Below are 24851 nucleotides of genomic sequence, written 5' to 3'. Positions count from 1 at the left end.
GATCATGCCACTGAAAATGAGTGGAAGAAGAAACTAAAAATATTAACATAAATAACAAAGCCTTTGATTTGCATTCCTCTTATACATTTATATTCTAAATCACATTTTATTTAATTGGGTACATGTTTTATTATTCCCCATTGAACTATAAACTTCTGAAAGGAAAAGATGAGATCTTAATTTTTTTTTATCCCCCAACACTGAGCAAGTGTCTTGTATATATCATGCTTAATTAATGCAATTTGAATGAGTGAATGAATCTGTAATTTCCATTTCTGAAACTCCTTGTTATTATGATTCTATTCAACTAAATTCATTAGTCATTTATCAGACACCTGTTGTATTCCAAATAGTGTTGAAGTTTCTGGGGACACAAAGACAAAGTACCTCTGGGGAGGCAGAGTACCTGCCTCCGGAACTTTCTTTCTACAGGGGCAAAACAACTTGTACCATTCACATTCTGTCTCCTCCTTCCATCTCTCAAATGGGTAGACATAGGGATTAGAAATAGGGATAGAGACAGAATAGGAATGAGAAAGTAACAGTCCTTCTCTAGTCTGTCCCAGTCACATCACATCTGGGGTATTATGTTCTGTCCATGGTGCTTCATTTCATCTGGAGAGAGTCTGGGGAAGGGTAGTTAAGAAGATGAAGGACCTTGAATCCATGCCACATAGGAAGGGTTAAGTGAAGGAACTGAGAATATTTAGCCAGAGAAGAGAAGATCCCAGAGTAACCATTATAATAGCTACCTTTAAATATTTGAAGGGCTATCTTGAAGATGAATAATTAGATTAATTGACCCTAGAGGGCAGGGCCAGCAACAATGGGTAGAATTTGAAGACTAGGTCTGGAGAAACTTCCTAATAATTGGAACTGGCCAAAGATAGAATGGGCTAGCTTTAGATGTAGTGCACTCCCCCTCTCTGGAGGTCATCAGGCAGAGGTTTCATGACTATTTGTCAGGTAGGTTGTGGTGGGCATTCCTTTCATGAATGGCTTGGAATAGTCAGTATTGAGACTTTTACATTCTGTGATTGAACCACTCGACCCCCATAGTGTTCTAAGGAATGTTGGACTGCGTGTGGTCTGAAGACAGAATCATCTCTGGAGAACGTATTTCTGTCTCCTGCTCAAATTCTCTAAACATAACCCTTCCTTTGCTTTTCTGCTGTCAACTAGTATTTCCTCTGACACCCACTTGAAGGAATCAACTAAAGGAATTTCCTCTAAGAGAGGTTAGAGAAAGAGGATAGAGACCTGGCAGATTATACCCAATGGGCTTCTCTCCCACAAGATGACTTTGATTATAGAAAGTTTCCCAAGGAGAGAGACCTTTGGGCAAATGCCTTCCTTTGTCATGAATAAATACGTGCCTTTTGTCATGGATAAGAGGTGTAGCCACAACTATGTGGAAGTGACCTAGCTGTCAAACACAGACTCTTCTGAGTGACTCTAGGGCTCTCCTAGACTTCATTATTATTATCCCCAAAAAGTCATTTTTCTAAAGGATCACTTGAACTCTGAAACTCACACCTCCTCAGCATCTCTTGCCCCTGGGGCCCCTCTCTCCCTCTGACTGGAGAGAGTGGACATCAAAAAGTTCCTCCCAAACATTCCATTTAAGCAAGATGTCCAGGGCAGTCACCTCATCATCTCCCGCCTTGCTGCAGTACTTCTCCATTCCTCCCCCTTCCTTTTTTTTTAAAATCAGCTTTTTATGTGTTGTCTTCCCCCATTAAATTGTGAGCCTCTCAAAGGCAAGTACTATTGTTTATCTTTCTTTGTAGCTCTTAGCACAATGCCTGGAACATAATAGGTGCTTAATACATTTTTATTGACTGTCCAAGGACTTATTTTTTTCCCCATAAAATATCAGTTATGAGGGAAGTCATTGGTCACCTATTCTAACCCATCCCTGAAGAAGAATCCCTTCTATCTCATATTCAGTACATGGTTTTGCCAGAAGCCCTCTAGTGAGGCAGCCTTTTTCCATTTCGTGATAGCTCTATCTGATGAAAGGTTTTTCTGTACGGGAATCTTGCGTGTATGGAATATTGTTTGGTTTTAGTGGCTACCCTCTATTGCAATTTATTGTACATTTAGCTTGTTTGTACAGAGTTGTTTGCAAGTTTCTCCTCTATTTGAGAGGAGACTTTTTTTTTTTTGCCTTTCTCCATATCCTCAGTGCTTTGCAGAGTACCAAAACCCATAGTAGAAGGTTAATAAGTGTTTGTTGATTGTCTAACTGACATAGGTAGGGCTTGAAAATCTTTGTGTTTTTCAGTCCCTCTTTGTCTGCTTTGTCCACATTAGCACTTTGTAGTAATGTTAACACCTAAGATTTTAGTAAATTCCAACTTTTAAAGTGCTCTAAATGATTTTCTCACTTATTCTTTTGGCATGGTGTAGTGTTCTATATCACACACTGTATAATAGAATTTAATTTTGAAATGTATATTCCCAGATGATGTCATAGTTAATGCCTCACATTTCCAACCACTCTGACTAAACTTTTCTCCTTTCTGTCTCTCTTTTCTGTGTGAGGATGGGACCATAGCAACTCTTTTGTTATTTAGACAACATCAACTGATACAGATGAGGAGAACCGCTTGGCAGACCTCCCTCAGCAGTGACTCTAATAGCATCATTCGGATAGATATTTATATTGTCCACCTAAAGACTTGACTTTTCATGTAATTGGGAAAAAATAAAATATTTAAAAAAATTTTAAAGAGTACAAAAAAGGTAAACTAATTGCATGGAGGAAACTACAAACGAAATGTGTACATACACACATATATACACATACATATGTGTGTGTGCACATGTGCAGATTTAAACTACTAAAACTTAAAACCACCACTAGTAGTAGTAGTTTTAAAACTTAAAATTGCACTAAGACTTTTGGGTCATGTGTGTGTGTGTGTCTGTATGTATTCCTTCCTATAAGAGCACAAGATTTTGGAGTCAAAGAACTCCAAAGCTAAAATCATACTCTGTTACTTTTACTACATGTGTGATCTTAGGCAACTTTCCCTCCGGGCTTAAATTTCCTTATTTGTGATATAACAGTTAATATTTAGCATTTTGGGGCTGACAGAATGCTTTACATATAAAATGTAAGTTGCACCTCACAACCCTTTGGTGTTTTTGTTTTGTATTTATGGATGGAGAAGCTGAGGCTGAGATAAATTCAGTGGATTGCCCACAGTCACCCATCTGACGTGTGTCGAGGCAGTATGTGAACTCAGATTTTAATTAATTTTAAATCCAGCTCTCTATTCACAATCCATATGGCCTGATATGAAGGGGGTTGAGCTAGATGACATCAAAAAGTACTTTAGGCTCTACGATCACATGATCCTATAGAGCCAGAGAAGATCTTAGTAATTGTATAGCCTAACTATACTCCCATTTTACAGATGAGGAAAGTGAGGCCCAAATAAATGATTTGCCCAAAGTCATACAGCCAATTAGTGGCAAAGCCACTACACTACAGCCCATCTCTTCTGATTCTTATTCAACAGCTCTTTCCACCATACCCAGATGATAATACATAATATACATCAGAATTAGACTCATGAAATATAATCAGAGTTTCAAAGACTTTCCCTTTTTGAAAATTCAGTCATCCTGACTTTTGAACAAAAACCAAAACATAATTGAACATTTCGGAGAGAACACACCATCTGAATGTTGCAACTGTTGATTTTAAATTAAAGTTTGTTAAATAACAAGAAACAGTTCCAAATTGCTAAACTCACTTCTGCAGTTTATTTTTACAATGCAAATTTGTAGCAGAGTGTGATTTTTAAAATGGGATTTATGTGTCCAACTTTCACTGAACATTTGGCAAGAGGCATTTGGGGGAGATGTTTTCTCCACAAGCCTGCCATTTTCTGGGTCAGTTTCACTCCTGTTTTAAAGTTTCATGGTATTTTAGGATGTGTGCTCTAAACATACGTGTAGATACAGTTCAGTCAGTATCATAATGAATCTGTGAAGCACACCATTAAAACTCCATCATCTCCAAGACGGTAGTTCTGGTGTGACAGTACCAGAGTTCTCAGTAACAAGCAATTACCACATTTAATTTTCTAATTCTATGTGTGGTATACAGAGAGAGCAACAAAGAGGTGCCTCCCCCCTCATCAGGGGTTCACCTTAAGCTGGTACAGAAACCTGGTAGAGCATGTATTTAGGAAAGTACATTTCTTTTTGCCCTTACCCAGTCAAAACTTGCAGGGATTTCTAATGTTGGAAGACTTGCTACCACTTTCCCCTGTAGTGAGAAAGAATATGGAGCTTGAATAGTTCATAGCATTATAGGCTAAGTTCTAGAAGAAAGTGTAGAGGTCAGGAATATAAGATCCTTGAGGGCAAGAGTTACTCATTTGTTTCTGAAACACCTGATACAATGCCTGGCACACAGTTGTTTTTTTTTTTCAGTTGTATCTGACTCTTTGTGATACCATTTGGGGTCTTGATAAAGATACTGGAGTGGTATATACCATTTCCTTTTCTAGCTCATTTTACAGATGAGGAAACTGAGGCAAACAGGGTGACTGCTGAGGAACAACTGTTAAGTTACCCTTTTGTACTCTGAAAATACTGTCTAAATAAGAAATGTTGCTTCTCATCATCTTATTTCAGTACTTTAACCATCCTTTTTTTCTTGTTATTATTGTTGTATGAGTATCCTCTCCACCAATATTCTGTATGCTTGGTAGACTCTCTTTGAAAGTTACTATTACTAAAAATTTAAATCTCTGGGCCTGACCTGATGATGAGAGTCTATGGACTTTGCTAAGCGAACTGTGAGAAAACAGACTGCAGGCTATCCCTGGACCTGTATGCAAAGTCTTTTCATGTAGTATTTACCAAAAGTTTGTTCTAGGAGCTATCAAGAGAAATGAGAGTGCGAATCAAGAGACATTTTCCTCCTGAATGATCATCCAGATTATTTGTGCCCGACCTGTGGTAGAGATTTCCAAGACTATATTGGTATGACTAACCACAGTCAGACACACTGACTCATTGACCCTGATATTGTTATGTCATTTTGGTCCTCTTCAAGCATGAAGGACAAACAGCAATTAAGAGTTTGTATTCCTCTGGCATCACCTTCAAGACCCAAAGTCATCTTCATACCATAAGACATTAAAGCAAGACTTTAGCAGAAGATCATTTACAGGGTGTCTCTAAAGTCTGGACACACATAGGGAATCTTATTAATGATGCATATTTTCAAGAAATGAAATGAATGAAATTTTCAATATTTTATTTAATTAGCATAAATGAGATTTCATAGGAAGTCTAAATTAAATTAATCTCATTAATATGGAAAATAGCCCCCCAGTAGCTAATGAAAGCCTTTATTCCATATGAAATTGTCATGGCTAAAATTTATGCTAATTAAATAAAATGTTGAAAATTTCATTCATTTCATTTCTTGAAAATTATGCATAGTTAATGGGATTGCCTATGTGTTCAAACTTTAGGGACACCCTGTTTTTCAGTCCCTTGTCTAAGAAACAACTATTATCACTCTGTTCAAAAAGGAAAGGCAGGCAAATAAGATAAAAGGTGGAAATTGTGTTGGAGAGACTAGTAGAAACTGGACAGGCATAATACTATACCCATAGACCTGGTAATTGATCCAACTATTCCAGCAAATAATTTGGAAATAAACAAGATAAGTGGTTCAGCTCTTCATACTATTCAATCTAAAGTTCCCAAAGAGGTCAGACACAGAAATCTATCAAAACATTCTTTGTAGTAGCAAAAAACTGGAAGCTAATCAATGCCTTTTATTGTGAAATTACCAAATTAATTGGGTTCCTAATTAACAGAAATTGTGGTATGTGGATTCAATGGAATCTCTCAAGAAGCAAAAAATATAAAAAATGAACTCTGATACAGAAGGAAGAAAGCAAAAACAAAAGAACAAACTGTATAATGACAATATAAACATGAACAACACTAAAAGGCAACTGAATTCAGACTAAATACAAAGCCTAGCCCTGATATTGGAAGACAGAAGATAAAATATACTTTCATCCTCTGCCAATACAGAATGGTGAATATGAGGCCATTGTATAAGTGGACTTTGTTTACCTTAACTACAGGGAAGGGTTAAGGGTTCAGGTAGAGTATATAAGGAAATAATTGTGGTATTAAAAAAAAGCCAAAGGATATTAATAATTTTTTTAAAGAAAACCTAGGGAGCAGGTGTTGAGGACATCTCGCTGCTCTCTAGTAAGGGCAACACCTTTGGTCATAGACTCAGTCCTGAACATGAGCTGGTATAGATCTCATCTCTGTGACTCATGTGCTTCTAAACTTTTAGTAAAAGTCTAAGCTATGTGGTACCATAGATAAGATCTTTATAATTCATCAGATAGAGGACCATTGCCAGGAACAACTTAATGCCTTTATAAGGTATTCATTAGTCTTAGAAATATATCTGGCACTGGGAGGAGGCTTGGACTCTGCCAGGCACAGATAAAGTTGGATGTCCCAGAAAGTTAATTAAGATCTAAAGTCAAGTTGAGTTGATGGCACCATGACAGAACCATTTCTCCTTGCCAGTGAAATGAATCAGCAATTCTGTAATAAGTGTGGCTTCACTTAGTCTATACTTTATTTAAATGGAGCTGGGGTGGATCTTGGAGGTCACTTAGTCCCAAAACCTTGTTTTACAAAGTAGGGAACTGAGGCCTAGAGATGTTAATACCCATAAGTATTATTCCCGACGGAATCAGAAACATAGCCATTCTTTCATATACAAGTAACATGGAAGGAGATATTAAAATGGCAGACCATAAACATAATCAGAAGTCCCTGATTATGTAGCGTTCAGGAGCTGTAATCTTCCCAGGGCTGAGCTGGAAGTACATTTGCAAGAGTTTAAGAAGAGTAGAATTAATCCAGTGCCATTGATGGGCCTACTGGAGATTAGCATGGGATATTGTAAACAACATTGGACTGAGAAACTTTGGCTTTTGTCCCAGCTAGCTATGTGGCTTTGGCCAGTTGCTTTAACTTTCAAGGCCTTGTATTCTTTATCTGCAAGATGAAAGATTGGGCTATGTTCTTTAATATCCCTTCCAGTTCTAAGTGACAGCTGGGTGGCACAGTGGATAGAATGCCAGGCCTGGAGTCAGGAAGACTCATCTTCATGAATTCAGATCCAGCCTCAGACACTAACTGTAAGACCCTGGGCAAGTCACTTAACCCTCAGTTTGCCTCCATTTCCTCATCTGTAAAATGAGTTGGAAAAGGAAACAGCAAATCACTCCAGTATCTTTGCCAGGAAAACCCCAAATGGGAGCACGAAGAGTCAGACACAACTGGAAACAACTGAACAACAAGTTCTAATGTGCTGTGAATCATAGGGTTAGAAACAGCTGGAAGAGTCCTTGCTGGTCAACTCAAGGCAAGAAATGTTAAGTAGTTTGTCCATGGTCACACAAATAGGAAGTGTGATAGAAACCAGGATTCGAACCTAGGTCCCCTGACATCAAAAATTCTGCTTTACACCTTACCATCCCAACTCCAGTCTGTGAGGTTGATTCCTGTGTGGGAATGAAGTAAAGAGGATTAGATGTGGAATCCCCAGACAACCAGAGTTTGAATCCCAATTCTGACAGTAGCTGTGGGATCCTGGGCCAGCGATACCTGTACTGCCATTATCACAGAGTTGTTGTGAAGAAGGTACTTTGGTAGAAATGTGAGTAGTTAATGTTGAGCCACCATTAACTCACCCTTAATGAGGATTTAGGAGGCTGCCTTGTTTTATTTTTCTAGCTCAGTCACATCACCCTTTTCATTTCTTCTCTTGTGTCTCCTCTGATGTTCCTCCTTCCACATGGACTTACAACTATCACCTTAGACCCAAGAAACATAAAATCTATAGCTCTTAAGCCCCCACCAGTACTCTTAGCTTTAATAGTCGACCAGTAAATACAATGAGTTCAAAGCAAAACCATTTTCTGAGATGGTATAAATAAGAACAGTAGCTATAAAATATTTCACCCTTAAACCTGAGGAATGTTTTCCCACAAATGAACACAGCCTTGGTGGGGAGAATAAACATATGCATGAAACACACACTTAGAGAATACACTGGCCAACGTGACCCATAATCCTGGCCCTGGACAGGATCCCCATGTCCTTTCTCTAATTGCAGTATCCTTACTCTGATAGCCCCTGGACACAGCATCTCTGCTGAGCAGATCACTCAGTTGGGTTCCCTGTTCCTGCTCCTTTCCACAGCTCTTGAATCCATGACTAGCTGTCATCTCTTCTATCTGGGGCCACGTTCCTCTGAGCTACCTCAAATGACTGTTCCTGGGTATTGTGTTTCATGATGGGCAATGCAAAGTGCCATAGTGTTTTGGCAGAGGAGGGAGAAATCTCACCCTGACCTCCTGCCCTGCTGTCCTTTAATAGAGGCAATAGGAGAAAGGCAAAGAGGGATCCTCTCTGAAAGGTCGGGTGTTTCCTCTGCAACTGACTCCACCTGCATCCTGCTTTGATTATCTCCCTAGAGAGTATGTCCTGCTCTTCAAAGGCCACAGGCATATGGTATATCCATGACCTGCCAATAACTAGCTATTTTCTAATTACTTCAAGGGAAAGAGAGCTTCCAACTTAGTAAAACAGTAACAGTGTAGAGACTTTGTTTAACACATTAACACCTTATTGTCTCTTTTACTTGCCTCATCTACAATTCATCAGATAGGGAATCAATTGATCACAGGTGTTCCCCTACCTAGGTTTCCTTCTAGGCCCTGATATTGTCTATTACACCCTTTTTATTACCTCAAATAGTCAATAAGCACTGAGAGTTACTCTTTTCTTGTTGTTCAGTTGTTTCAGTCTTGTCTGACTCTTTGTGACCCCATTTTGGGGTTTTCTTGGCAGAGATACTCAAGTGTTTGCCATTTCCTTCTTTTCCTTCTCCAGTTCTTTTTACAGATGAGGAAATTGAGGCAAACAGTTAAGTGACTTGTCCACAGTCACACGACTAGTAAGCATGTGCCGTCAGATTTGAACTTAAGAAGATGAGTCTTCCTGACTCCGGGCCCAGCACTTTATCTACTGTACCACCAAGCTGTCCCAAGGGTTATTATAGGTTCTGTGCAAAGGGAAAATTGAGACAATCTTACATAAGAAATTAAAAACCTGTTCCTTGCCTTCTACTCTAATGGGACGGATAGGCTATGCTTAAATAAAAACATTTAAGGACACAAAAGAACGAATATAAACATTGATGTAACTCTTGTTACATAACTATGGATGCAGAACACACTTCCCCTTATTATTCAAAGCTTGGCTAATATTCAAAGGAGAAAAAATAGAGAAAAGGAAAATCTGTGGATTATGGTTCTATTTAACCTTTTATTCCTAAGGTTAGCACATTTGAATTTCATACCAGGAAAGCCAAGCTCAATCACCACTGATATTTTTAAATGATATGTCATAAACTATCTAACAAGCAGTTCCTTTTTTTGTACCTCAGGTATAAACAGGAGGATTTTTCATAAGGTTTCTGATTCTTCTTGCCTGATATAAGTCAGTCACCTACAAGTCATTACATTGCATGCTTAGTGGGTCTTGAGATAGATCAAAAGCCATAGGTTGGCTTAGCCTCATCTTGTGTCTTTGAGGATCTTCTGGCTATCCTTTTTCTTCTATAGGCTCACCCATAAAACTCTTAGAATCATAAAAATTCATATTGGAAGCAACTTTGAAGATCATCTAGCTCAATCCCATCAATTTACAGGTTTGTGGAAACTGAGGCCCTGGTAAGTTGTGAGTTGGCCAAAGTCAAATAGCTTGCATGGTAGCAGAGACACGATGAAAACCTAGGTCTTCTGACTCCTGGCTTAGTCCTCCCTCCACTAAGCTGTACGTCCTCCTCTAACTGTGCAGTCATTGAATCCTTTGCTAGGACTTAGAGGGTCTTTCCCCTAAAGAACCAGAGGAGCTGGTCAGTGCTGAAAGAAGTTAGCTCTTCCATTTGACTTAAGCGAAGACCTTGTATCTTAATTGAAACTTCTCAAGGGATGGCGAGGTTGTCGTTTGTCCTTCATCCTCAAAGAGGACCATGACATCAGGGAGGTGATGCCATGACTTGCAAATCCACGAATTGGATTTAAGTGAGACAGAGTGATTGGACAGCAGCTATCTTCCTCATTGGGGCAGTTGCTGATACCTCCCCCAATAAGGCAGCATACAAGACCCATACCAGGGTAAGGACCCGCATCCCCAAAGAAGGATGGCGAAGAGGAAAGAAGATATACAAGAAACGATGTCACCAGAGAGCCTTGGGTACTAATGATCTTCAGGCAGGGAAAGGTAAAGAGTCCATAGAAATCATGCAAGAGATTGTTCCTAGGACTTGGCATATATTTACACCAAGATCTCTGCAGTTCCTTAGGTGGAACTCTTAAATCTATCTTGATTCCATGTATCACAAAAGACTAGGGAAGCTGATGGGGGCAGCTGTTGTATAAGGAGGGTTCAGGTCCATCTGAGTGGTTACCCACCTTAGATGTCACAGGCAGGGCAGCACCAGTTGGAGAAATTGCATGGCAATCAAATTCCTGGTATGGAGAATTCTAGTGAAGGGTGGGGGGCATAAGGGAGGAGAGATATCAAGTAGGAGACTGGGCATTGGCTCTCTGTCTGATGAAGAGACATATACCTGAACAACTTGGGTTATTTTTGTGTACGAGAGCAACAATATTCCATTCTTGAAAAAAATTTCTGAAGACCAATTATATTTCCAAAATACAACAACTAAAATGACTTTATTCTTTCTTTTTTCCAAAACTAAAACAGTACAGGACAAAGATCTTTAAGATGAATAAATTGCTTAGTTAAATGTACACTTTATTATACCAGTGTCTCATGCAAGGCATTGTTCTGGGAAAAGCTATAACTAGGGTGGGGCAACCAGAGCTTTGTCCAGGGTGCCTGAAATCTGAAGTGTCCAAGAGTACTGTTCCAGGGTGCACTTTTTCTTCCTCATCTGCCACATTACAGATGAGCTCCTCCCCTCCAGGTTCTCTTCTCAGTGATGGCCGTTTCCTTCTGGGGAGTTCTTTTCCCTACAAGTGATTATGCCTCTGGCTCCCTATTCTGCCTACTCCCCATCATCCTTAGCAGCATCTACTTGTTCAGCAGCTAGAAACTTTGCAGTGTCTTGGCATGCTTCTTCCCTTCAATGGCAGCAGCCCAGGTGAATTTCTCTTAGCCTCTATCCTGCTACCCTTTACCGCAGTACAAAAATTCCTAATTACAGCTCTGGTTCCAGGTATGTGGGAAGAAAACATGACAGATTATGGAAGGGGTATGACAGGAAAAGATAAAAGAAGGTCACTCCTTATCTTTGGAATTAAAAATGTGTCTCATCATTCCCCTTAATGCACTCTATGTTTCAGCTAAACTTACCTAATTGCCGTTACCTGTGCTGTGCCTCATATGTACTGTCTGGAATGCTCTCTCTTCTCACCTCTATGTATTACAATCTTTAGATGTCATTTGCCTTTCTTTGTATAACCAGAGCTTAGCACAGTTGTTTTTCAGTTGTGTCTGACTCTTTGTGGCCCCATTTGGGATTTTCTTGGCAAAGATACTGGAGTGGTTTGCCATTTTCTTCTCCAGCTCATTTTACAGATGAGGAAACTGAGGCAGACAGGGTTAAGTGACTTGCCCAGGGACACACAGCTAGTAAGTATCTGTGGCTGGACTTGAAGATGAGTCTTCCTGACTGCAAGGATGTCACTCTATCCACCGTACCACCTTGATGCTCCCCTCCTGGCACACTGTAGGCACTTAATAAATGTTTTTTTTTTACTTACTTTGTGACTGATTTCTCATCTCAGATGTTGCCTCTTATGGAAATCTTTTCTTAATCTTCCTGGTTGTTAATGTTCTCATCCTCAATTATCTTGTGTTGACTGATCTATGTATATATGTTGTATCTCCCAGAAAAATAGAAGCTCCTTGAGGGCAGAAATTTTTTTTATTTCATCTTTGTATCCTCAGCACCTACGACAATGTTGTACACATACTAGGAATTTAATAAATGTTTGCTGAATCGAGTTGAATCAGATATGGCTAATAAGACTGGACTTGATCAGTGAGCCTGACTTTTTTTTTCACTGACTTAAATGGAACAATTGCAATTAATTCAGCAATGAGAGGTGGGTTTCTTTTGCTTTTACTTTTTTACCTTATCCTCTTTCTTCTTCTTCCTCAGGTGCTGTTACCACCCTATGATGACACCACTTCAGCCTCCACAGCAACTATGGGTGTAGAGGCAGGGGCAGGGGCAGGTGTGGGTGCCGTTGCAAGTGGGGGTGTGGCTGCAAGTAAAGAGCCTCCCCCACCTTATGTATCTGCCTGAACCGAAAGGTGATATGACCTTGGGGCGACAGCTTTCCTTAGACATGTGAGCAATAGTTCATTCCTTCGGAGATGTGCCCTCTGAGATTGCCCATCTGTCTGTCTGTTGCCGACCTCCTACAATTTTCAGACCCTGATATGTCAAAAATTTATTACCCACAATTTTGGAAATGTGTTTCAGTTACATCATCTACCTGATGAGCTGCAGAATTTTTGCATTTGTGCTGAGTCAACAGTAGCTTCATTTACTAGACTTTTACATTCAACATTTAGGAAACCAGTTCTTGAGTCTGGGAACATTTTCATTTGATACCCATGGAAGTCCCTGAATCAGGTAGAGGTGAGAAACATTCTCTGTTTCTGTGCCCTTTAATCTTTGAAAATATGCAGAATAAATTAGGTGCAGGCAAGAGTTTTCACCTCCTTTTCAGTTCTGTTGTGCAGGATGAATTTGGTAGGGCTAATCCTTGCTAAAGCATGTCACTAATTTGGGAAATGGGATAGCCATTTCAACTATCATTGGCTATCAACTATCATATTCATTGGACAATCCTTTGTATGATCTACGAGTCAACAGCAGGTTTGAATCCATGCTTCAATTACATCCCCTGCTCCTGGGCAACAGTCACTCTTGTCTTTTAAACTCATTTAATCTATAATTCCATAAGTAGAAATTCTCTGCAGAAAACTGCTTCCCAGAACAATGAGATGCTATGGAGCTCTTTGGCTCATGGTCTAATCCAACCTGTGCACTCAAAACGGGACTGGAGTCGACCCACCACCTGTCATTGGCCCATCAACCTTCCAAGCACTTGAAATATGTTTCCCCACTCATAGTTCCCTTCTCAAATTGAACTTTCACAAAGGTTACATATTTAAGATGCTAAATCAAGAATGATACTTTTGCCTCATGTTTAGAATTCCAAGTCACCTGCCCAGTTCTTGATCCTCTATCTGTCAAGAGATCCATGGGTGGGCCTAAAACATTTACAATAGAACTTCTAGGTTTTGCACATAATGAGCTTGTAAATTTCCTACATTACCTAGGGAAGAAGGTAGAGAGTCACTGTAGTGTTCTCTGAGGTGTTTTCTTACATATAAAATGACAGAAAATGTTGAACTACATGTTTAATATTGCTTTAGCTCTCAAATCTATATCATTCAAATTTCCCAGACCATAACAGCTACTGTTTCAGCTTTGAACACTGCTGTTTTACCCCCACTCAAGCAGTAGGTTTCACATGTCATATTACTCTTGGACAGGCTTAGCAGAATGTATTCTGCTCCCCGCTCCCTCTGCCTCTTCCATCTCATCCCATGACCTCCTACAACATAACTCTGAACTCATGGCTCTTCCCTCTTTTGGGGACATCTCCAAACAAGTCTCATTCATTCTACCATTTCTGATTGGCAACCCCTGCTCTATGGGCAGAAAAGTAGGAAACCCCTTGATACAAATACAATGGGCCAGGTAGGCAGGAGGGCAGGAAAGAATAGGGTAAAGGGGACAATGAGAGTACATACCTGTGTAGGTGGGGAGGGTGTGGGCAGGGTAAGGATCAATGCCATTTGAGTCCCCAGTACATTACTATGTAGACAGGTCAGTGGTATATCTAGAACATGGGTGTGTGACTTGTTTGAGCATTAACACATTTGGTTGGCATGGTTTATATTCAGCATGGCCTGTGGTTTTACAAAACCCTTTGCAAATGTTTTTTGGTGTTAAGGGGAGCTTGGTGGGGGAGAAGAGCTATCATCTTATTCAAGAGCAAGACTCCTGGAAAAAAGATTTCAAAAAGTCCTTAATGAAAGAAATAAGTTTAGTGAGCCTGATGGAGGAATGGCATCCTGGGCAGAGGAAGCATGTGGAGATTAGGAGGTGAGAGACCTGCCCAGCTTCGGGAAGCAGGGGATTCCCACCAGTGAAAAATTTAGTATAGACAGATCAGAGATTTGATCAATTGAACTGAGTCAGCTGAGAGAGTCAAAGACAACTTGGCCACAGGAGGCTGAAGACAATAGGAGCTTTTTCCTGAAGTTAGGGAAGGAGGTGGAGGTGAGGAAGAGCACCCAGAGAGTAAGATGAGGCAGACAGAGGAGCAAGTCACCCTGGAAATGGCCCTGGTGGTGGAAGCCAGTCCCTAACTCTTTCTGCCTCTTTCAGTCAAGGTTCGGTCCTGTTGCTTGATCTCTCCCAAACTACCCCAGACCCACTCAGGAAAGTTGTCTAGCCCAGTCTCTGAGGTACATAGATAGATATTCACATGTATACCTTTAAACTTACATGGCAAGATTTTCTTTCCTTAAGTTTTTCTTATCTTTTTGCTTTCTGGCATACTTGGCAACCCTCTGAGATGTAAAACAAACAACAAATTCCTTTGAAGATGAATACACACTTTTTAATGGGTATTACCTTCATAGATATCTGAAGAACTTTGGTGCATTCATTTCACTATTTGTTCATTGCTAAATATACTCTATATGTGAAGGCTTCCTCATGCCTAAGAAAATAGACTTTGGAACCTCTGGGCATGTTGCCCTATGGACCACCCCCTCCCTGATGTTGTCATGCAAATGCCACACAATTTCCATGTGAATAAGAAATAAACGTCATGTTTGTTCCTTGCTTATGTGTTTCTTTCAACAAAAAACTTCATAGAAAATCAAAATCTCCTCATCTGGGATCTAGGGGAGACAGAGCAGATATTTGAAGTCATTATTCTTAACTCCTGCCAGTGGCCCTCTCTCCCAGCACTTTCTCATCTGCTTTGCATATGGTGTGCATTGGGGCCTAAGTGCAGCCTTAATGAGCAATTGAGATCTTACCCCTTTCCACAAGAGACTCACTGTGGGGAATGTTTATCCCTGAGAATCAGCCTAATTTTTTTCTATTAGTGTCTCTCATTATTACTTTCTATAAACACTCCCTAAATTCCACAGCCTCCAGCTTCTAGACTCATACAGAGTTAGCAGATTGTAGAAAATAAAAAAGAAAAAGACTTGTAAGAGAATTTAACCCACTAATGAATAATTTTAAAAAAATAAATGTATCCCTCTCCTCCCAGGGAGTCATCCCTTACAGCAAAGAAGTTTAAAAGATAAGGGGAAAAAACAGTACAGCAAAACTAACCAACACATCATAAAATCTGACTTTTTTTTGTTTTCCCTGTTTCAGCAAGGGCAGAAAGGAAATGCTTCCTAATTAGCTTTTCTATGGGGCCAAAGTTGGTCATAATTCCACAGTATTGAGCTTTGATTGTTTTTTTGCTGTTCTTACTATTTATATTGTTGTAGTAATTTTGCATATTATTTGCATATTTTGCATTTTCCTGGTCCTGATTACTTCACTTAGCATCAGTTCAGATAGAACTTCCTGTAATTCAGTAGATTCACCCTATCCCTAGTTTCCTATAGCCCAGTAATATTCCATTACATCCATTTACTGCAACTTGTTTAACCATTCCCCAAACAATGGGTATCTACTATATTTCCAGTTCTTTGTTGCTATAAATATTTTTGTGTATAGGGGGAGGGGCAGGGGCAAGAGGGAAAGGAGTCTTTTTTTTTCATCATTGACTTCCTTGAGGTCAATGGACCTCAACAACACTGAACCAAAGAACATGGACATTTTACTTTATTTTGTTTTTTTTTTGGAGGGGGGAAGGTAGGGCAGTTGGTGTGAAGTGACTTGTCCAAGGTCACATGGCTAGTTTTGTGTTAAGTGTCTTGAGGCTAGATTTGATCTTGTGTCCTCCTGACTCCAAGGCTGGTGCTCTATTCACTGTGCCACCTAGCCTCCCCAAACATGGATGTTTTAGTCATTTTCTTCAAAAAATTCCAAATTGCTTTCCAGAATGGTTAGACCAATTTATAGTTCCACCAGTGGCACAGCAATGTACCCCTTTTTCCACAGCCTGTCCAATGATTCCTCTTTTTTTTGTCTTCGACAAATTGCTGGGTATGAGGTAAAACCTTGGAATTGTTTTGATTTGCATCTATCTTATTGGTGAGTGAATGAAAAATATCAATAACTCATGTTTATGTAGTAATTTCAGGCTTTCAAAGTTACATTACAATCCTGTGAATCAGGTAATGTAAAATAACCACAAGGCCCCTGAAAATCCTAAAAAAAATCTGCTCGGAAGACCTTTGCAACATTTCCTAGGTTAGAGGGACCTGTTTGGGGTAATCAGTTTGTATATCACAACCTGAGCCCCAACCTGTAAAACACTATTTTGAAACCATGCAAAAGACATTGATTCAAGAACAAATGTATTTAATCAATCAATCAATGAATAAACATCTATTTAGGACCTAGTATATGCCAGGCACTGTGTTAAGCACTGGGGATACATAAAGAGGCAAAAGACAGTCCCTGCCCTCAAGAGATTACAATCTAAATTAAATCTAATTAAACATTAAAGTAAATAACAAGAAGTTAACCATGCGAGAGAAGTATTCTTTTACTAATACACAGATGGGTGCAATCTCCAATGTTTTCCAAAGTGGTAGATGGGGAAGAATTCTCCAGAGAAAAATGTATGAGTGCATGGGATGAGAAAACCCTCTGTGAAGGGTTCCCCCAACTCCTCTCCCAATGCTATCAGTGAACAGGAAAGTCTTGCAGCCCATTAAGCCTGAGTTGGCTTTAGCTCTGGCTCTGGGCTGCCAGCATTCCCATGTCTTTTTCTTCCTTTTCCAGGTTAATGCCCCTAAAGCAATAATATCTGCATCCAGGCACAAAGTCCCCCAAGGATTCTGATGTCCTGATGAATAGCACTAGAGCAGGGGTATCAAATTCAAATAGAAATAGGGACCACAAAACCATACACAAAGATTCCAGCAGGCCACATTGACTTAGAAAACCACATATTGACATTATCTACATTCTATTGCATTTTTATTTGTTTTGTGTAGAACTTCATACAGCTGAGATACCTCCCATTAACAGTAATATGATGAGTCCCTATTATGCAGCTATATTTATTTCCATCTTTTGGAGGAGAAAATTGAGATAAGTACCCAGTGTCACTGCTAATAAGTGGCAGAGTCAGAGAGGAAACCCAATGTATTGCTAACCAAAGCAGTGTTCTTTTCACTATGCTGTCCTGTAGATGCCTTCCACATCGTGATTATTCCAAAGTGCCTTCCTCACAATAACCCTATGAGAGAGGTAGTCCAAGAATCTCCACATTCATAGAGATTAAATGATTTGGTTCAAAGTCACATGACTTGGGCCACTAGGTGACACAGTGACACTGGACAGAACGCTTGGCCTGGAGTCAGGAAAATCAGAGTTCAAGAGCAGCCTTAGATATTTACTAGACAAGTCATCTAACATCTGTCTGCCTCCATTTTCCCATCCAAAATATGGGAATGATAATTGCACTTAACTTAGAGGGTTGCTGTGAGGATAAAATAAATGTTTTATAATCCTTAAAATGCTACATAAATGCTAACAGTTATTACTTTAGTATGTTTATAAAATCCTATCTTTATTCTTTGCTTTTGTCTTTTGTCTTCCACCTGCTGATCTTTCTGAGAAGCAGAACCAGACCATAAGTAGAACTCCTAGGACCTCATTTGAGTACTTGTAGGTAAAGGGCCTTTATTTTTTCCTATCTTCTCTTCATATCTTTACTTAAAAATGAAGCATGCTGATCTCTGGGATTATTGCAAAAATTGACTGAAATAATTCGGAAGGGAATGTCCCTCATGGTCACTTAGTCATGTTCATCTGGGGAGTTCATTCTGAATCTCTCAGTTAAGTATCTATCTTGAAAGCCACCACCTTCCCCATGTGAAGTAGTCACCCATTAGCCTGAGGACTAAGTCATTCTGCTACTATCGTAACAGCCCTTAGTAATACCCAAAATAGCTCCCGTGGTTGTTTAAAATGAGTTCTTGGCATCTGAGATGCATGTTCTGAAAGGGAAGGAAAAAGAGGTATTACAAAGACGTCTCCACACCCATGGATTTCACCCAAAATGGTTCTGCAAACTGGCCAAGTTTCCTGCTGACTAGCTCATTTGGGCCTGAACGGTGGCCAGATCTTCGACCTTTGCCCAGAAGCCCCTGTGTACCTTCTGCCGACTTGAAGACTGGACTTCAGGAGAAAAGATAAGCTGTCACTTGGCCAGCACCGAGAAAATGGTATCCACTATACCTATTGCTGTAAACCCAATTAGCCAGAACATTGCTATTTGAGAGGCAACTCCTCAAATTAAAGCAGCAGCAGAATCACTCAAGCTTAGCTTTTCTCATGCCACCCTCACTCAGCTCATGCCCATATTCATATGAAGAACTTCCAGAGCTTGCTAAGATAAGGCTTCTCTGAACACAGTAAAGAATTCTGTTGTGATGATTGCAATTTGATCTCAAATGTGATATCTGGGCTTTGTTGTGTGTTTATAGTGGAAGAAGTGATTAACAAAGCAGAAGCAGTCTGGAAAAGGCATTGAAGGTTTGTTTCAGAATGTTCTTTGTAGGTTCATCAAACACTAAGTGTAATCTATCACGGACATTAGAATTAGTGTGCCATCATGGCACCTCTGAACAGGCTGATATCTACCTGGTGCATTCATTCATTTATTCAACAAGTATTTATATAAGGGGCTACTAAGTGTGAGTAAAAGGACAGGTAGAGTGCTTGGCCTGGAGTCAAGAAAACCTGAATTAAAATCCAGCCTCAGACACTTACTAGCTGTGTGACCCTGAGCAAGTCACTTAACCCTGTTTGCCTCAAGTTTCCTCATTTGTAAAAATGAGCTGGAGAAGAAAATGGCAAACCACTCCAGTATCTTTGCCATGAAAACCCCAAATAGGGTCACTTAAGAGTTGGACATGTCTGAAATGACTGAACAACAGCAAGTGTGAAGCAATATGCTAAAGCTAGGGAGTTACAAAGACAAGATTGAAACTACCCCTGTTCTTAAGGAGTTTATTTTTTTTTCATTTTTCAAATGCTTTATTAACTTCTGATTTACATCATTAGTTTCTGCCAGATTTTGAGTTACAAATTTTCTCCCCGTTTTTCCCCTACCCACCACCCCAGAATAGCAGTCCCACAGGATATCCCCTCCTCCAATCTGCTCTCTCCCATATCTTCTCCCATACCCCCTTCAACTTTTCCAGTAGGGCATGGTAGATCTCTATGCCCCAGTGCCTGTATATCTCTTTTCCAATTACATGTAAGATAGTATTAATAATAGTACATATGTATATGTAATTTTAAACATTTGATTTTAAAACTTTGAATTCCAGATTCATTCTCTTCCTCCCTTGTCACTCACTCTTACTGGGAAGATAAGCAGTTCAGTATAGATTGTACATGTGTAGCTAATGTAAAACATTAACATAGTAGATATATTGTAAAAGACTAACTATATTTCCCTCCCTCCTATCCCACCATCCACTTGTTCTATTCTCTACTTTGACTAGACTGAACCAATTATATCCCCTAGCGTAACAATATTTAAGGGAACAGAAAGATATGCTTCTAACCTAGTACCTGCTTTCTCTGAGGAAAGCATAGAAGCCTCTGGCTCCATAATGAAAGTAAGTCTCCCTTGAAGAAGGAGGTGGAGGGAAGAGACTAGAGATGTCTATTCTGCCTCCTTTCAAGAAACACAATGATGGTCCTTGCTACAGATGGACCTCTCCACACATGGGATCTTGTTACAAGATAAAAAAACATGAAGTTGCTTCTCTGCTGTCTCCAGTTCTGGTCCTCACTGTTCTCTTGCTAGGCAAATACTCTTCTACTCTCACACAGACAAAGCAATGGCTCTCAATTTACAGTCACTCTTAAAGGGGTACTGAAAAAGTGTTATCCTATTATGTAGGCTAGTTATTCTATTTGGTCAGAGAATAGCACAACTTCTCAAACTGCTCTTTCTGTATGTCTGAAAATTGTTTCTCCACAATTGTATTTTGTAAGTTTTTAGTACACAGAAGTTCTTTTTTTCTGACAAAACTTTTCATCTAAGAAATAGGCATTACATTATATCCTTTACAAAGTGATTTAAACCTTCTTATTCATACAAAAGTTCATTCTCTACCCCCTTTGGCAACTAAACTGCTTATATATGGAAATTTTATTTCTTTACACGTAGATTTTATCAGTTTTTGGTAGACAAAAGTTCTTTTTCTTCCACTTTCTTCAGCCACTAAACTGCTCACCTATAAAAGGATCATTACCTGACATCCTTCACAAGTTGATTGCTTTCTTCTTTATGGAAAATACTTTTTCCCTGCCCTTTTAGCAACCAAACTGCTTGTGTATTATTGTGGGGCAATAACTTATGCTAGAACAAACCTTTAGAGAGAAGAAAGATTTATATTTTTAAGGGCAAAAAGAGACAGGCAAGGCTGCAAAACAAAAGTGAGAAAATATTTAAGGTTTTTAAAAGCAAGGGCCTTATAAGGAGAACTAGACCTCTTGGTGGTTTTTCCTGTAGAGTTCAACCAAGCTGAAAAGACAGTATGGAACCAGTGGCAAACTTTGTTGGCCAGCCTATGTAGACATGGAGAAGCTTATCACCAGTAGGCTATCTACTATGTGATGGATGAGTTGGCGATAGCAACTCTTTAAGCAAGGAAAGGCAAGCAAAGGAAGGTACAGATGACATGGAGTCAGTGCCTTGAGTAGATGGCTCATAACAGTCAAGTCAGCGAGGATGAAAGTAGAAAATAAAGGAAGCCCAGTGATCCAGCTGTCAACCAATTACAGATATGAATTTTAACTATGGAAGTAGCAAGGAAGAGATGCATTGAGAATGTTGGATAAGAAAAACTGATTTTTCAAAGACTGTATAGAGAAATAATTTCATGTCTTTAGGAATCTGGGATGAATAAGGACATGTCTTGCTTGGTTATCATGCCTTCTCATGCCAAAGATGATAAACCCTATTGGCAGGCCCAGTCTTAAGTATGTTATCGTAAAGATGAGGGTAGGGACTGCTTTTTTTGTATCTCCATTAGGACACAGTGCCTGGCATATAGTAGGCGTTTAATAAGTGCTTACTGCTCTTTTTACTATATCATAAGATTAATCATCTAGAAAAAGTATGGAGCAAATTTTGAACTGCAAATAATCACTTACAGTTATGGTTTACCAAGGTTAAGTGATGTGCCTTCCATCACACATCTGGTAAATAACTATGTCAGCATGTCAAGCTTAGGATCCTTGATGTTAATCCCAGTATACTCCTTTATAAAAAAATTTATTATGAACTTGAAAATCTTCAACAAACATAAACATTTCAATATACAAAGAATAAAAAGGATTATACAGTATATGAAACAATGGACTCCCGTTATCTGATTATTTTTTAGTATATACTGAATTTAACAAGGTAATGACAAAATTGCTTTTGTGTCCTCTTCTGAATTTTTTTCTGGAATTTAAAAGCATTCTATTAATGTTCTTTTTTCTTGCATTGCTGTAACTTCCCACTAACTCGCCCAACCCTATAGATGCCTTCCATTCTAACAACAAATATAATCAAGCAAAATGAATCAATACATTGTCTATGTTAGAAAAGTTTGTCACCTTTAGGTCATTGCCTCTCTGCGAAGAGGTGGGAAGCATGTCTCATCTACTAGTCTTCTGAAATCATGACTGCACAACATCAGTCAAAGTTCTGAAAACCAATACACTTTCTTTTTTTTTTTTTTGGAGGGCAATTGGGGTTAAGTAACTTGCCCAAGGTTACATGGCTAGTTATTTTGTGTGGGTGTTAAGTGTCTGAGGCTGGAACCAAACTCAGGTCCTCCTGACTCTGGGGCCAGCTCTTTACTCACTGTGCCACCCAGCCTCCCCAACCAATACATTTTCTAGAATATAATCTAATTTCTCCAGAAAAAAAAATTTTTCAAAGTAATTTCCTGAACTGATACAAAACGAAGTGAGGAGAACCAGAACACTGTACACAGTAACAGTAATATTATATTGGATGATGATCAACTGTGAATGGCTTAGCTTTTCTCAGCAATCTAATGATCCAGACAGCTCTGAAGGACATATGATGAAATATACTTTCTATCTCCAGAGAGAGAACTGATGGAGTCCAAATGCAGATCAAAGCATACTTTTAAAACTTTATTTTTCTTGGTTTTTTTTGGGGGGGAGGGTCTATATTTTCTTTTACAACATGGTTAATATGGAAATGTGTTTTGCAGGATTTCACATGCATAATCTACATCAAATTGATTGCCTTCTCAAGGAGGGGAAAAGGGAGAGAAAAAGAACATTTGGAACTGAAAATTTTAAAATACAAATGTTAAAAATTTTACATGTGAGTGAGAAAAATTAAATAAAATAAGAGAGTAAGTAATTTTCTCTTCTCAAATTAAGAAACAAAGAAAAACAAAGTCCCTATTATAAACCCATAGAGTCAAGCAAAACAAATTCTCTCATTGGCCATATTAAAAAATATGTCTCATTCTGCTCTCTTGAATACATCATCTCTTTATCAAGAGTTGGGTAATGTGAGTCCTCTGGCATTGTGGTTGGTAACTAACTGATCAGAGAGCCTAAGTCTTTAAAAATTGCTTGTCTGTACAATATTTTTGTCATTGTATAGATTGTTTTGATTCTGCCCATTTAATCATACATCAGTTGACACAAGAAACATAAGTTTCTCTGACATCATCCCCTTCATCATTTCTTATGGTAAAAGTATTCCATCACATTGATATATCATAACTTGTAAAGTCATTCTCCAGTTAGTGGTCACCTCTTCAGTTTCCAGTTCTTTGCCACCACAAAAAGAGCTGCTCTAAATATTCTTGTACGTCCTTAAAGTTTTGTTTTGCTTAGGATTAATTCCTTCCTTAAATCTACCCTCTCCCTTATTCTCCCTTTTCTCTTCCCTTTCCCTCCTACAGAAATGTTTTTCTCTAATAATATGTGTATTTTTCCATCATTTTACTAGTTCATATGAGAGTAAGTTTCAAGTAGACACTTTCTGTAAAACTTACAGAGTTGCCAGTCAGTCAATTAATACCTGTCCAGGGTCACATAGTATGTGACAGTAGGACTTGACCCCAGGCCTTCCCTGGCTTTGAGGCTAGCCCTCTGTCTATTATGCCATGCTTCTTCATATCCTTCGTATAGCTAACAAAATAACCTTCCTAATACATAGCCCTTATATGTCATTACTGTCCTCAAAAATCTTTAATAGCCCCTTTTTTCAATCAATCAACATTTGTTAAATACCTACTATGAACAAGGCACTGTGCTTCTAACGAGGTTCTTCCCACCTTTTCAGTGGTCTTACACTTTGATCTCCTCCACACAGTATCAAAGGTCAGAACTAACAAAGACAAGAACTGAACTCTGGTTTCTCTGATTCCAAGCCCAATACTCTAGCCACTGACTCTTAAACTTTGACATGTTAACTTTCCAGACCTCAACATCGTGCCCTAAAATGGATACTTTCATTCTCCCCCCTCCTTTTTCAACTCCCTTTTGTATGTTGTCTTTTTCTGTTAGAAGGTAAGCCTCATTAAGAGAGGAACTGTATTTTTTTTTTGCTCATGTTTGTAGCACCAGATTTTAACACAGTGCCTGTTGCATAGTAAAGGGTTGAGAAATTCTTATTGTCTTGCCTGATACCTGTGTGACCCTGGGCAAGTCCTTTAACTGCTCTCAGCTTCAATTTCTTCATCTGTAAAGTGGTGATAATAAGAGCACCTATTGCATAGGATTGCTGTGAGGATCAATGAGATAACATATGTAAAGGCTTTGCAGACCTTGAGGAACTGTGTAAATGCTAACTATTATTATTATTGTCAATTAAATGCCCAACATATGAAAGGTGAAGAGTCAATGGGTAGGGTACTGGGCTGGAAATCAGTACTGGCATTAGTTCTGACCTTTGATGCTGTCTAATCTATATACTATCTAACACATCATGCAGTTGATTCCGTCTCCATTTGCTTTTTTAGCCCCAGTACTTTTCTAGTGATCATGAGTAGTGTTGATGATATCAGTGGCCAAGTCCTTATTTTAAAATTCTTCATTGAAAACAACCTGATTTTCTGGTTTCCCGTTAGGAACCTACTTGCTGTGTAATCCTGGACAAGTCATCTATCTTCTAAATGTCTTGGGCAAACTTCCTAGGACTTATCTACTAAGATAAAGGCTGAGTTCCCCTGTATTTCCCTACATTGACCTGAGTATAAATAAAACAAAAGTGCCCTCAGAGGATTTACTTTCTTTTGGGAATATCTAACACATATACAGATTCTATATGTAACCCACTATTGACCATGACCACAGAAGTCAATGACTCAAGAGACTTGGTAGTTGAAAAAACTAACCTAAATGGATTAGTATAGCACCAACATGATATTCACAGTGCCTATGGTGGCTATGAATATGCCTGTGTAATTCTGAATCACAAAATATAACAGACTCTCCA

At 39.1% G+C, this 24851-nt stretch overlaps 1 protein-coding gene across 1 annotated transcript in view; it reads left to right on the top strand.

Annotated features, from left to right (window-relative positions):
- Window positions 1-15049, top strand: part of LAPTM4B (lysosomal protein transmembrane 4 beta) — a 117454-nt gene extending 102405 nt beyond the window's left edge. Inside the window, exon 7 of the mRNA XM_069086582.1 lies at window positions 12278-15049. Coding sequence (XP_068942683.1) covers window positions 12278-12424 — 147 coding nt within the window. The 3' untranslated portion in view covers window positions 12425-15049. The remainder of the gene's footprint in view (window positions 1-12277) is intronic.
- The last annotated feature ends 9802 nt before the right edge of the window (window positions 15050-24851 follow it).

This window comes from Petaurus breviceps, unplaced genomic scaffold (assembly GCF_028583685.1).
Source record: "Petaurus breviceps papuanus isolate PSGF00001 unplaced genomic scaffold, PetGlider_PUasm1.0 179, whole genome shotgun sequence".
Taxonomy (NCBI): Eukaryota; Metazoa; Chordata; class Mammalia; order Diprotodontia; family Petauridae; genus Petaurus; species Petaurus breviceps.
Note: the sequence above shows the minus strand (reverse complement) of the source record. Positions and strands in the feature narration are given on the sequence as shown.